Source organism: Oryzias latipes, chromosome 7 (genome assembly GCF_002234675.1).
Source record: "Oryzias latipes chromosome 7, ASM223467v1".
NCBI lineage: Eukaryota > Metazoa > Chordata > Actinopteri > Beloniformes > Adrianichthyidae > Oryzias > Oryzias latipes.
Window position 1 is genome coordinate 14,774,849 of NC_019865.2, and position 14,456 is coordinate 14,789,304.

The window sequence follows — 14,456 nt, forward strand, 5'->3', positions numbered from 1 at the left end:
AATTGATATTTGGTTTTTTCCTTTAGGAGCCCCTCCTAAATTGTCTTTAGTTTTTTTTTTTTTTAACTAATGGAAATTGTAAAAAATAATAATAAATTATATTTATATTACCTAAATATTTGTTATTACTAAACAAATAAACGTTCTAAATGGATAATATTTTTAGGGTAATTCAAAATAAAAATAGTTTTGGTAAGCTTCAGTCATTGACTTTTATTTCGAAAACCCCAACCGGAAGCTAAATTGCCATGGTTTGCAACTTGCCTTTGAGATCCGTGTTTTGTTAGCCAGTTTAGCAAGCAGATGTCGAGTGGTACAACTTTATCTCAGATGATTACTTCTGGTAAGACTTTTGCTTCTTCGTGTCGCTGTTTAATCAGAATAATGTGCTAGAATTTAATTTAAACCATTGTGAAAAGCAACAACGTTAGCATTAATGCATTCACGAGTTATTATCAGCTACGCTTTCTAGCTAGCATAGCTGACATTTGCTAGCTGACTTTGGGAGAAGCCGCAGGATCCGCTTAGTCGATAAATATATTATTTTTAGTAATGCGTCCACAAATGTATAACTTTGATATGCAAACACTAGTATGCAACTACCCAAGAGTGTGCATTAAAATGCCATAAACGAAGTTTACGTTTCTGCTTCGTATATATATATGTGTGTTACGCTAAGCTCCTGCGCTGAGGCCCGTACTACTGCAAGGCCAATCATTTTACTCAAGCAGACCCTCTGTGAGGGGTTTTGTGCTGTGAAACTGACTGCTATGATGACACGAGTGTAAAATAAAGATTTGAAAATCATCTCACTTTGCTGTTTGATAGGCAAGTGTGTTGCTTCTGCAATAGTTGTCTTCTCCTATAGTTGTTAGCTTTTTTTCTTTTTTTAAATAGGAAGAAAACTATTTTATTTTTTTAGGATGCCCCACCTAGAATTATTGCTAAAAATCTCTCTTTTTATGAATCACTTCTTTTTTTTTAACAGCGGTAGGTTTAACTTTTTACCATCAACTGTATTTGATTTGAATCGCAGCATAAAGCCTCCTACACCACCCCTCCTAGTACAAGGGGAGGATGCCACACCAACACACTGAGCCGGTGATGCCCCAGAAGACTGAGGACCTTGGACCTGACAATGAATCAGACGGGGATTCTGGTGTTGGGGAGGAGGATGCAGGCGAAGATGCTGACAGCTGTCCCGAACACAGTGCCACAGAAGATGATGTTATGAAGCAGGAAGTCATGGATGAAAATGGTGGATCGCAAGAGGACATCACAATTTTTGTTTCATTTCAAGGGGATATGGATGATGAGGACTTCAGTCAAAAACTTAACACGGTTCTCAGTGGAATACCCAACATTCTTGACATGGGTTAGTTTAACTTCTTTACCTTTATTATGTTATGTACAATTTTCCACATGCTTTTTATTTTTCAGAGCATTTGTTAATTGAAGATGTTGGCATGTAATAGGTAACGAATAATATACTCGTACCATTGTTACATTGTTTTATTGTTAGTAGCTGGTCGCAATATATTGTCTAAAAGGTGCTACTACTTTCGGTAGTTACATGTCCTAACCATCAGATCTGGATTTGAACCACTTCTTTAGTGAGCATCTTGTCTTGTAGACGGTTTTCATTTCCAGTGATAGCATCAGAACATTTAGTTCATAGACTGGTAGAGATGCATGTATTGGACATGTCTGAGGGGTTAATCTGCCATATTTCAAACTTTGTTCTTTAGAACTACTGATGAGCAAAATGTTTGACTTTTAGGTCATTAACGTGAAAAGAGGATAAGTAAATTAAAAAAAAGTAATTAATTAAGTGCAAATTAACTATTATAAATGTATGGCAATGTCTGATATTTTTGACAACAAATATGACGTACATGCCTCCTAATTAAAAAAAAGTGTATTTTCTATTGATGTGGGTTGTTGAATGACATGATGTATGTCCATCTTGATCTGTTTTAGCTAGTCGGAGGAAGAGAAGAGACTTGTGAGTTTGGATGCTAATGATGTGGATACAATTTTCCATTTGTAGGCTCAGAAACACTGCAGCCACAGCATGTGGAGCCGTGGAACAGTGTGCGTGTTACCTTCAACATTCCTCGGGATGCTGCAGAACGACTCCGACTGCTGGCACAAAACAATCAGCAGCAGCTTCGAGACTTGGGGATTCTCTCTGTGCAGATAGAGGGTAACAATCTTTTTTATGAAAATTATATATTTTTTAATTAAACCTCAATCATAATTGTGCTGGATTTTTTTCCGTGTCATTAATTTTAGGGGAAGGTGCCATCAATGTGGCCGTGGGACCAAATAGAGGTGCAGAAGTTAGAGTGAATGGACCAATGGTTGCACCTGGTCAAATGAGAATGGACAGTGGCTTTCCAGGCCAGCCTGGACCAGGTATGGATTTGCTGAACTAACCTCCCAAATGACTTCTAAAGGCATCATTTTGACAGTATTTCCTGTGATTGTAAACAGCTGTATGTACAATTAATCTAGTTTAGTTGTTACTGATTCATGACTGTCTTCAACCCTTAATATCAAGTTGTTACAAAAGTAAAAATAAAAACTTTGTTTTTTGTGTGCTCCTTTTGACCAGGAGGGTTAAGGATGCCTAATCCATCAATGGTTCCTACTGGACCTGGCATGGTTGGTCAGAATATGTTACCAGGCAGTGGACAGATGCATCCTCGCATCCAAAGACCACCTTCACAAACAGGTTCAGGTTTAGGTTTTTATTTTTCTTAAATGAGGCACATTGATGTCTATATATATATATGATCTGTATGATGACTTGGTGATAATGTCATAAAAGTCTAGTCTTCCTTATTCCATAGATGTGATGGATCCAATGATGCCAGGTATGTCCATCCAGCAACAGCAGCAGCAGCAGCAACATTTTCAGCACCAGCAGGCTGGTCTCCATGGCTCAGTCTCTATGCCTCCTCAAGCTGCCCATCACATGCAAGCTCTGCAGGCAGGCAGACAAATCAACCCTGCTGCATTGCAGCAACTACAGCAGCAGCAAGCCCAGCAGCAAGCTCAACTCTCCCAGCTTGGACCTCGACCTCCATTCAATCCTTCGGGTCAGATGGCTGCACCTCCTAACTGGAATCAGCTGCCCTCTGGCATCTTACCACCACCAGCAGCCCAAGGAGGTCCAGCTTGGAGAAAACACCCACCTCAGCCCCAGATGGTTCAAAGGCCACCCTCCCTAGCTACTGTACAGACCCCCAGTCATCCTCCACCCCCTTATCCGTTTGGCAGCCAGCAGGCTGGGCAGGTGTTCAATGCCATGGGACAGGGACAGTTACAGCAACAACATCAACCGGGAATGGGCCAGTTTGCTGCCCCTCAGCCTAAAGGCCAACAGGCTGGACCTGGTGGTGTCACAGGACTAACTCGCCCCCCTCCACCCCTTCCACAAACTTCTGGACCACAGGGCAACCTCGCAGCTAAGTCGCCTGGATCGTCTTCATCTCCTTTTCAGCAGGGCTCTCCAGGTACTCCTCCTATGATGGCTCAGAGACCCACAACTCCACAGGGTTTTCCTCAGGGTGTTGGTTCACCAGGAAGAGCAGCCCTCAGCCAACAGGGCAACATGCAGCAAGGATTCATTGGAATGCCCCAGCATGGACAACCGGGGGGCCAAATTCACCCAGGTTAGTAACTCTGGTTAGTATTTTGTTGTTCCAATGGAAAAAAAAACAACCTGTCAAAGAAGTTCACTTTTTCTTGATCATCTTTATCCAAAATGACCATTGTAATCATCAATTCTAGGCATGGCAAAGCGTCCCATGGGTTTTCCAACATCTAACTTTGTTCAAGGTCAGGTGAGTGTTAGCACTCCAGGAGCTCCTGGTGGAGGAGCAACTCAGCAACTGCAGACCAACCAAGCAATGTCTCAAGCAGGTAAAACTTCTACAGATCTCTAAACAAAAAGAAAAATGCTTGTTTTATGATGTAGAAAGTATCTGACTTTACTTGCTGCAGGTAGTGGCTTAAATGCTGTCTGCTCAGAAACTGAGGGTGGAATTCTCATAGGGAAGTTTCGATCAACCCAGAATGGGAATTACTATCAGAATAGCTCAGACTGGTTAGAGAATTTGACATGGCATCACATTTGTATCACATTTTCACTTACTTCACTTCGTTTTCTGTGCTGTAGCACATCAAATGGTACAACACACTTCATGCAACAATTCCCATTTTGCAACATCATGTTGCACAATTGAGCATGTTGTCTACCATGTTTGATGCCTTAAATAATTACCTAGTTTGAAGCGATGCGGCAGTTGCAGCTCATTCCAATTCATTCTTAATTATGCTTTGTCAACACTTAATTTGCTATTAATAGCTTTAGCCTTCACACTGAAAGGCTCGTTCTTGTTTTTTCTTTAACTTCACTCATTTTAAAATGTTTATCTGGTATGTCAGTGTCACATTAAGTTTATTTAAGATTACAGGTTTTCTATTTAACAAAAGACACGTTAATGTTAAGCTAAACACTTGGTTCATCTAATGAGTTGGAGCAAAGTAAGAGTTCTCAACAGAAAATAGAAGAAAAAGGGGAAAACAAGGATTTTAAATCAATCGAAGAAGTCTACATTCAAAAGCTGGAATCCTAAAGCCCCACTCATATTTAGAGCCATTGTAAAAGTGTTCCCAGTGATATTTTAATTACGATTTTCAAAAAACCTGTGTTGTTTTCTTGAACATAGTGTCTGCAGAGCAGCACTAGTTAATTAGAAGTTTGCCTCAGAGTTGTGGGTGGGACTGTTGGTGCAGAGCAAACGCCCTCCCACTTCCCGTCACCCATCTGTTTACCACGCTCTCCCACTACCTTACAGCCCCTTACATCCCTAACCTGACAGTACTTGTGCAACAAAAATGACGAGCAATATTGGAGCCATCCAGCCGTACAGTTTAGAGCCAGATGCCAGTTCAGACAAGGAAAATGAAGACGTACATGGATCTGTGGTTTATAAGTAGATGCATCAGAATGGAGAGGAGCAGGGAACTTGTGACCTGCCAATAGGAGCTTCTATGTCACAATAAGCTCGTAATCAAACAGCAGTTTTTTGGTCTGCTCCTCATTTACAACAGTTTGAAAAAAGATACCCAGAAATGCATTTTTGAGATTAATTTTCTTTTTTATATATGGCCTCCATCATGAGAAAAAGGTCAAAAGCAAATGCATTAAACACCAAAAACACAATATTTTATTTGAGTAAGTCTTTAACAAATGAATTGAAGCTTGTCTCTGTGTGTCACTTGGGATCCATTTTTCTTAAATACACCAGTCTTCAATAATTATAGTAGTCTATTTTTTTCTTTTATTAGCAAACCCCTTTTTATTAGCTTTATATGTTTTTGTTGAGAACTATTTATAATTTCAGAATTAACACCATGATATATGCAACCATTTATGCTATCCTTTGTATTTTACATCAGGGCCTCAACCATCACCTTCCACTCCCAGCTCAATGCAGGGACCACCTCATGTTCAACCCAATGCCATGGGTGTGCAAAGCAGCATGGCAGGTCCAACCCCATGCACAACTGCTGGACCTAGTATGGGTCAGCAGCAACCTGGCCTCCAGACCCAGATGATGGGCCTCCAGCATCAGGCCCAGCCTGTGTCCTCCTCCCCCAGCCAGATGGTACAAGGTCAAGGTGGAGGTCAGACTGTCCTTTCAAGGCCTATCAATCAAGGCCCGAGAGGTGGAATGACCCCACCTAAGCAAATGATGCCACAGCAAGGCCAGGGGGTGATGCATGGGCAGGGTCAGATGGTTGGAGGCCAGGGGCACCAGGCCATGCTCCTGCAACAGCAGCAGCAAAACTTGATGATGGAACAAATGGTTGCCAACCAGATGCAAGGAAACAAGCAGGCATTCGGAGGCAAGATTCCAGCTGGGGTTATGCCGGGCCAGATGATGCGAGGCCCATCCGCAAATATTCCTGGTAACATGGGGCAGTTCCAGGGACAGGTGCCCCCACAGCAGATGACTCCACAGCAACAACAACAGATGGCTCAACTACAACAGCAACAGTTACAGCAACAACAGCACCAGTTGCAACAACATCAGCTACAACAACAGCAACACCATCAGCAGATCAGTCAACAACAACAGCCACAGCAGGCTCCCATCCCTAATAATCCTAATCAAACTATGGGTCTGCATGGGCAGCAGATGAGACTACCTGCTGGCCATCATCTCATCCAACAGCAGCTACAACAGCAGCAGCAGCTGCAGCAGCAACAACAGCAGAAACAGCAACAGGCAATGTTGCAACAACAGCAACAAGCAGCTCAGCAACACCAACATACCATTGGGGACCCAAATAGTGGCACAGGTGACTTGGGAGTCCAGCAAATGGTCCCAGACATGCAGGCGCAGCAGCAGCAAGGCATGATGGGTGGCCCTCAGCATATGCAGATGGGAAATGGCCACTTTGCTGGTCATGGCATGAATTTCAACTCTCAGTTCTCAGGTCAGATGCCAATTGGAGGGGCATGTGGACAGCAAGGTAGTTTTCCCGTCAATAAAGATGTTACACTGACTAGCCCACTGCTGGTCAACCTGCTGCAAAGTGACATATCTGCCAGCCAGTTTGGACCAGGAGGAAAGCAAGGTGCTGGTGGAGGAAATCCAGCTAAACCTAAAAAGAAGAAACCACCACGCAAGAAAAAACCCAAAGAGGGGGATGGACAACAACAAGTAGAGGGGCTTGGGTAAAACATGTTTTCTTCTTTCATCAGGTCCTGTGTCAACAGCATATTCTTTATTTAACCAAATAAACTTTTATTTTATCCTTATAGAGGTCTTGATGCTGCTGCTGGTATGGAAGATTCTGAATTGCCTAATCTGGGTGTGGACCAAGGTTTGGGTTTGGACAACGCTGGCCAGAAGCTTCCTGATTTTGCTAATAGACCTCCAGGTAGTCAAACTAACAAAACACTAAACTTAGTTCATTTCCTTGTTTTGTTGTTAAAACAACCAATATACTAAAATGCAAATGCTCTTTTGTTCTAAAAATTGTACATTTATCATAATTTATATCACTGATCTGTTTTATACTTCCAAGGGTTCCCTGGTCAACCTGGAGAGCAGAGGGTACTGCAACAAGCCCCCATGCAGTTTATACAACAACAACAGCAGCAGCAACAACAACAACAACAACAACAGATGCAGCACATGCAAATACAGCATCAAATTGCACAACAACAGCAGCAATTGCAACAACAACAGCAGCAAATGCAACAGCAACAACAACAACAGCAGCAGCAACAACAACAACAACAGCAGCAGCAGCAAATACAGCAACAACAATTGCAGCAACAGCAGCCGATGATGCAGATGCAGGGGCTCCAGAATGCTCAAGGATCACAGATGATGACAGGGCCACAAGCATCAGGTCAAGGTCAACCCCAGATGCACCCGCATCAGCTGCAGCAGCAGCAGCAATCTCAGCAGCCACACCTACAACAGCAGGTAGACTTTTGATTTGGTATTTTATCCTAGATTGTTTCTTTTAATTCAGGACGCACTTTAACCACCCGACTAAACTTTAATCTTAATTTCTTATCAAGCAACAGCAGCAGATGATGCTGATAAAAATGCAACAGGAGCAATCAAAAAATCGCATGCCCATCTCCACTGGAGGACAGCTTCCTCCTCGAGGAATGGGCAATCCTGCAGACATTCAAAGGCATCCCAGTTCACAGCAAAGCAGCATGCCTGTAATGATAAGCCTGCAAGGTCATGGCAGTGTACCACCATCCCCTGATAAACCCAGAGGGATGCCTCTGATGGTAAACCCACAGGTAAGGGGTGATTTTTAGTAGTACCATCATTTTCATATTCCCATCCCATCCTCTGATTCTCTTGGAGGAAATTTTAACGCAGATTATATTTCCTTAAATTTCTAGCTTGCAGGGGCTGCACGAAGAATGTCCCACCCTGATTTAGGGCCGGGGGCTCAAAGCTCTGGATCTGAGGAGGCTTCTGTAGGTGCCCACTCAAAACAAGACAGACAAGGGGGCTCAGAAATTGGTTTACAGCCAGGAAATGGGTCCCAACAAATTCCAACCAGCCAGGTCTCGAACACACACATGATAAAACAAGGGCCTGGTTCAACACAAATGCCTCAACACACAGGATCCAGTCCCCAACAGCAACTACCCACGCTGCCTCAACAAGCAGGGCACATGCCTGGCCATCATTTCCCCAATGTTCCTACAACTTCACAGAGTTCAAGGCCTAAAACTCCGAACAGAGCCAGCCCCAGACCTTACCACCATCCCCTCACTCCATCAAACCGTCCACCGAGCACTGAACCTTCTGAAATTAATCTTTCACCTGAGAGACTAAATGCTTCAATTGCTGGACTGTTTCCTCCAAAAATTAACATTCCTCTGCCTCCAAGGCAGCCAAACCTTAACAGGGGATTTGATCAGCAAGGGCTGAACCCAACAACTCTCAAAGCCATTGGACAGGCTCCACCCACCTTGACTTTAACAGGAAACAACGGCAACGGCAGCTCTGGTGGAAATAACACTAATAATCAGCAGTCTTTGTCCTCTGGTGTAGGAGTTTCAGGTACTAAACAGGAAAAAGTGTCTGGAGGGCAAAGTAAGAGGGCAAGTCCTAGCAATAGTCGGCGGTCAAGTCCAGCCTCTAGTCGCAAATCAGCCACACCAAGTCCAGGAAGACAGAAGGGGGCAAAAATGAGCATTGCATGCCCTCCCCACCAGCAGCAACTTGTCAGTCCTCAAGGGCAAGCAATGATTTTAAGCCCTTCTTCTATACCTCCAAGTCCAGTATCTATGATGTCACAAGTGAGTGGCAGTATGGAGGCACAACAGATGCAGAGTGCCTTGCAAGGTCCTCATGGAAATCCTGTTGATGGAGTCAGGGAAAATCAGGGGACAACTACTACAGAACAGCAACACACACCCCAGCCCCAGTCTCAGTCTTTAAGAGACTTATCAGCCTCAAGAATGACAAATGTTCATGCACCACGACAGCCCAAAGCTGACTTGGAGGGGCAGACTGGTAGTGTTGAAAGGCCATTGACACAACCGGTACCCACACATAACCCTGATATTTCATCATCTTTCAGAACAGCTCCAACTTCCCTCAACCAGTTACTGGATAACACGGCTATGTCAAACAAGCCTCTTCGCCCCTCAAAGAGTAATACTCCTGCTGGTGGAAAACACAGTCCCAAATCTACTTTGGAGTCAGATGCATCACTTCACAGTAATTCTCAGAACACAGAAAGGTCAATGAATGTTGCTACTACCACCGCTGCAAATGAAACTGAACAGAATCCCAAACCTCTTGTTCAAGTCCCCACTTGTAATCCAAACCTGCAGCAACTTACATCAGTTCCCAGCTCTCACTCTGCTAATAATGTAAATACCAATACTATTCTTAGCTTTACCCAAACTGCTAACTCTAGTCTTGTTAATCCTGATTCAAATGTAAATACCACATCTTCCCATTGCAACTCAGTTAGTACAAACACTAATGCAACCACAGGTGCAAGCCCTTGTACAGTCACTTCCAGTCATAACAGTTCTGCCTCAGCTATAAATGCTAGTTCCAACTCAAGCACTGCTCTAAACCCGCCCAGCTCTGCTCTTAAACCGAGCCCAAGTCCCAAACCCATGTCTAGCGTTCATTCTGTCATACAGATCCCTGCGTCTTCAACCACCATTTCCTCCAACCAGATTACAGTGTTTGTCACCTCCAATCCTATAACTTCTACCCCCACATCGATGGTGTCCACCATGATGGCTGCTGCCAACAAAAACTCAAGATCTCAGGATATCCGACAGCAGAGTCCTGGCCCTCGACCACCTCAGTTTATCACCACAACCCCAGTATTTATTAATCCAATATTCCAGGTTCCTGGCTCCTCTGTGGCTCCTAATAACTCAGTAGTATCTCAGTCAGTCACCATGGTAGGGTCTATCCAAATGCCTACTGGAAGCATCCAACTTTCTCCTGCCCTAAATTCCACACAGCCATCAGGGGTTAATATAGCTCCCTCTCAGCCCAATAGAACGCTTGCTGGACAGGTTCAGGTAGCTACTAATGCAGTATCCACAACTCCAGTTGGTGCTATCCTAGCTTCTCACCAAACCAACCCAGGAGCAACAAAAGCAGAAAGTCAAAATGAGACCACTTTGTCTCAGAAATCTAATCCTGCACTCTGGAAACCTCCACCCCACTCAAGCGCTACAACATCATCCCCATTTCAGACACCTTTGTCCACACCTCCCTGTTCCAGTTCTGGAACTGTTGGCAGTTTCCGTAAGAGCCCCATATCACCATCTCCTCCTACCCAAGCAAAAGGTAAATCTGGACCAGCTCCTGTTTCCAGCACTGGTGAGTCTCTTCAGGGTTTTATGGGGGCTGGGCCACCACAGGTGTTTCTTCCACCTGCTAGTCTAGCTACCCCGACTGAAGCACGATCACCCAATACTACTGCCAGTACCACAAACAATCCTTTGCCTGTAGAATCTTCACCGGTCCCAGTTTCTACCCAGGTTTCTGTTCCTAATCAGACTCTTGGCCCTACTTCTCTGCTTCCTACGACATCGCTCCCAAACTCAACTGTAAATTCTCAAGCTCCTATGCCAACTGTAGTTGGTACTAGTCCAGGAGTCTCATCTGCTGCCTTGCTATCAACGGTTACTCTTGTGCAAAGTACTGTACCATCTGTTGTTCCAATTGTTGCTGCACCTGGATCTGCTGAGGCGACTCATACATCACCAGTTGCTGATCCCAGCAGAGTCCTGTCGGTGCAGTCAGACCCTTCAACAGCTGAGCCGTCCACGCCACAAGCTGCAGTATCTGCTGAAGCAACTCGGATCAGCCCTGGTAAGAACTTTTAAGCATGTTCCAAGTCAGAGCAAATGTTATTTAAATATTAAAAAGGTACAACTAAATTACTTCATAAAACCAATTAATTACATTTCTATACATACTTTTTTGCTTCACAAACATTTGAGATTTTGCAATTTTCTTAGCTGTGCTATTATCTTTTCCATTCACCTTCAGCCCTACAACAAGACATTCTACAAGAACCTGTTTCCTCTGAGAAGATGGGTAATTATCTTTCTTTTATTGCTAATGAAATAAAAAACATTGACCAAATAACCATCTACAGATCAACAAAAAACCTTGACCTATCTGGCATACAAATGTTTTTGTCTTTGTGTTTTATTTTTAGGTGACGAAGCAACAACAGGCTCTGAGCAACCGTAAGATCTCTAACAGAATCTTTTCTGTTTTGTTTTCTTGCTCTGAGATTTTGATAGGTGACTATTTAATCCCTTACACACCAAACGTTTGTCATGACGTCAAATCGTGTCATGTCATATTACTTCTTATAACTGTTAATTTATGGGGGGAAAATGGCCTATCCTATACTTTTGAAGTGTATTGCGTTGACCTGATGACAAATTTCAACAGGGTTTGATTACTTGTAGCCACACAACACAACTTTTGGGCACCTTTTAAAAATCAGCAAGAATGAATAATAGAAAAAAAGAATCTTTTTAATCATTTTTCCTTCTTGTCAGCTCTGCAGGTTCACTTATCTTCTATGTTTATTTGTTGTGCTGAACAGCAAATCAAAGGAGTACCATGAAATTTAACAGGGAAGAGTCAATACTGTGCTCTAAAAAAAAAATAATACAAGTGATGTTTAAACTTGGTTTGGTGTATAGGGGCAATTATTTTTGACTTTTGACAGGATGATTTGTAAAAGCTTTGCACTGCAAATGCTTGAGGTAGTATCATATTTTATTTATTACTAAGGGCAGATGGACATCATGCAGATAGAAATAATGTTTTCTTCTAACCGTTTCTGTTAGCAGTTTTGTTTTTGTGATTTGTGTTTTGAAGCCTGAAACTTTTTGGCAGACTGAAGTTATTTTATTTACCAGTGACCCAGGATCAAACTGTTTCTGATCTGCGGGGGTTGTACCTTTCAAATGGGGGGATGATGTGGACCTGTGGTTAGAACTGATGTGGTACAGGCTTATTTTAACTCATTTCTTCCTCATCAGGTAATTTTGGTGGCAAAAGTCCATTTCAGTTGACCTTAGTTCACTAGAAGCTAAATTTCTAAAGACCCATTCCAATAATCTTTTGATCAATTGTAAAAGCATCCTTTAATTATAAAATTGTCATTTTCTTGGACAGCAGTAGTTCATTAGAAATTTGCTTCTGAGATGTTGGCAGGACCGTTGGCGCAGAGCATTCCCCTCACTATTTTCTGTTTCACAAATTAGCTCTTTTTTAATGCAGATTTTTATGTCTGCCACTGCTTTACAGTGATTGAAATAAAGACACACAGAAGTACAATTTTAATCTTATTATTCTTTATATATGTCCTCATCAGAAAATTGCCACAAGAATTTTAAAAACACCAAAAAGCAAGTTTTTTCATCTGAAAGGGTCTTTTAAATTAATTTTAAAGCCTCGCAGTGAATGATTTTTGATTTTTATTACTGTTACAAATTAATGTTAGCACAACTTCAACAGTGTAAACACAGAAACCAGATAACCAAGTGCTTTATTTATGTAACTGTTTGATAGCACCTTGTATGGCTTCAATTTAGTGGAGTCAGTTGTCTGGTTAGGGAAACGCTTTGAGTTATGTTTATACTTGACTCTCAGTGTTATGTTGATGTCTAACAAGAAGGTAAGGTAGCTGTTACTTCAGAATCTAAGTAACAAAATACATTCAGCACCATAATAATGTTTAACCTTCCATTCACAAAAGATTCGGTTGGAGTAATATTTAAGCAAAGCTGTATTAACCATACATATCATATTTTCTGTTAATGTTGCTTCTTATTGTTTTGCACCTCTATAGAAGGAATTAGGTTTGTTTTGACATCCCCAATATGTCCTTTTCAAAAATTATTTGTGTGGATTTTATGTCAAAAAGAAGAAATACTGCTTTCTTTTTAGGAATATGATTTCTCTGTTTTTTAAACTGTTGCTTGTTTTTAATAGTGGATGCCATAAAATGAGACATTTTGTTTACAGTCATTTTACTTTTCTGTACTCACTTTTTATGTTCTTCCTCGTTTGCTGCATGGAACAATAAATCAAAGTACACTGTAAACCCTCTGAGGAAGAAGAGTCAACATTGCATTCCTTAAAAAAATACAATAAAAAATGGGATTGTTTATACTTACTGAGATTATTAGATCCACTAGTGTTGATCTTGAAAAAGCTGTTTTATTCTTAACAAAAATGCTTTTTTTTTTAAAACTCAGGGAGTTTATTTGGTTAAGCATGGGGTTTGTGTTAAACAAAGGCCTCAGCATTTGGTGTGTATGTTCGCCGGGCAGTTACATGAATATACAATGTATGACTGAAGGAAAAGCTCATGATTAAATTAATTTGGTCGTTACCATGACCTCTGAGAATACATCTCATTTCCTGGGATTGAAATAATATATGGTGGGGAAGTGAAGCTTTGCTTGTTCAGCGCTGTTGATAGTTTACAGCTGCATTTCCACTTCTATCACAGATGGGCAAAGAAAAGAAAGACGCCCATCAACTTAGTCCCAAGGTATGTATTTGAATGTGTTAGTGCTTCAAAGACACAAGCAGTGACTATGTCAACGTAGTGGATGCTGTCAGGATGAAGACGGACGGCATCTGTGGTAGATGAGGAAAACAGCACAGTCCTAATTGGTATTAGTTTGCTCTGACTAGAGCAGTAGTGTAACACCCTGGCTTGTTTGTAACACACCTGTACCTTGTCTTTCTTTTTCCTGTTCGTTGTTGTTTTTATATCCGTTTCTCTCAGAGCTGCAGTGGAAAAGCCCAAGGGACCAAGTAGGCGCAGCTCCCGAGCTGAGAAAGAGGTGGATGAGGAGCCAGTAGCAGACAGCAGCAGCAGGAAGAGATCAGCAAGGCCTCAAACCAGCTCCGCCGCAAAAGGTAGAAACATTCATCTGAATTTGAAAGATATTATCTCTTCCTACATACAGAAGTTTTTTGTTTTTATTACAGAAACTGCAGCAAGCCCCACTCAAGCCAAGCGAAGGAAGTCTAAATAGATCCAACTGCAGTTGTGATTAGCTGTGAACTGTAAAGTAACTTTTTTTCTCTGTCTGCTGTGAAGCAGGTGGTTTTGTTGCTCGGATTATGAAATTTTACTGGAGGAAAAAAGAAAACAACCATGTACATTTTGTTTCAATATTAATTGTTCATGCTATCCTGTGAGATTGTAGCTAGTGTGTGCATACAGTTTGTGTGAATGTGCTTTTATATGAAATGCTGGATTGATTTCAAAGACTGATTATAAAACTTGTTATGACTGTGTAATTATGTTGTAAAATGGAAATACATTTTCTACTGCTTTCGTTCTGTGAAACTGTGTCGACTTTTGTG

The 14,456-nt window shown here is 41.9% G+C and overlaps 1 protein-coding gene across 3 annotated transcripts; it reads left to right on the top strand.

Moving 5' to 3' along the window:
* The first annotated feature begins 229 nt into the window (after window positions 1-229).
* On the top strand, window positions 230-14,439 carry ncoa6 (nuclear receptor coactivator 6). Of its 3 annotated transcripts, none has more exons than XM_011477195.3 (17): window positions 230-343; window positions 1,037-1,375; window positions 2,051-2,206; window positions 2,296-2,418; window positions 2,618-2,737; window positions 2,856-3,680; window positions 3,799-3,930; window positions 5,473-6,757; window positions 6,845-6,963; window positions 7,111-7,517; window positions 7,616-7,849; window positions 7,955-10,916; window positions 11,097-11,144; window positions 11,269-11,299; window positions 13,588-13,629; window positions 13,870-14,003; window positions 14,076-14,439. In XM_011477195.3, the coding sequence occupies exons 2-17, from the start codon at window positions 1,078-1,080 to the stop codon at window positions 14,120-14,122; spliced, it is 6,963 nt and encodes a 2,320-aa protein (XP_011475497.2). In that variant the 5' UTR covers window positions 230-343; window positions 1,037-1,077; the 3' UTR covers window positions 14,123-14,439. The 3 variants fall into 3 exon arrangements, with proteins under 3 accessions (XP_011475497.2, XP_020560371.1, XP_020560372.1); XM_020704712.2 differs by having other exon boundaries at window positions 7,622-7,849; XM_020704713.2 differs by lacking the exon at window positions 13,588-13,629.
* Window positions 14,440-14,456: the final 17 nt, after the last annotated feature.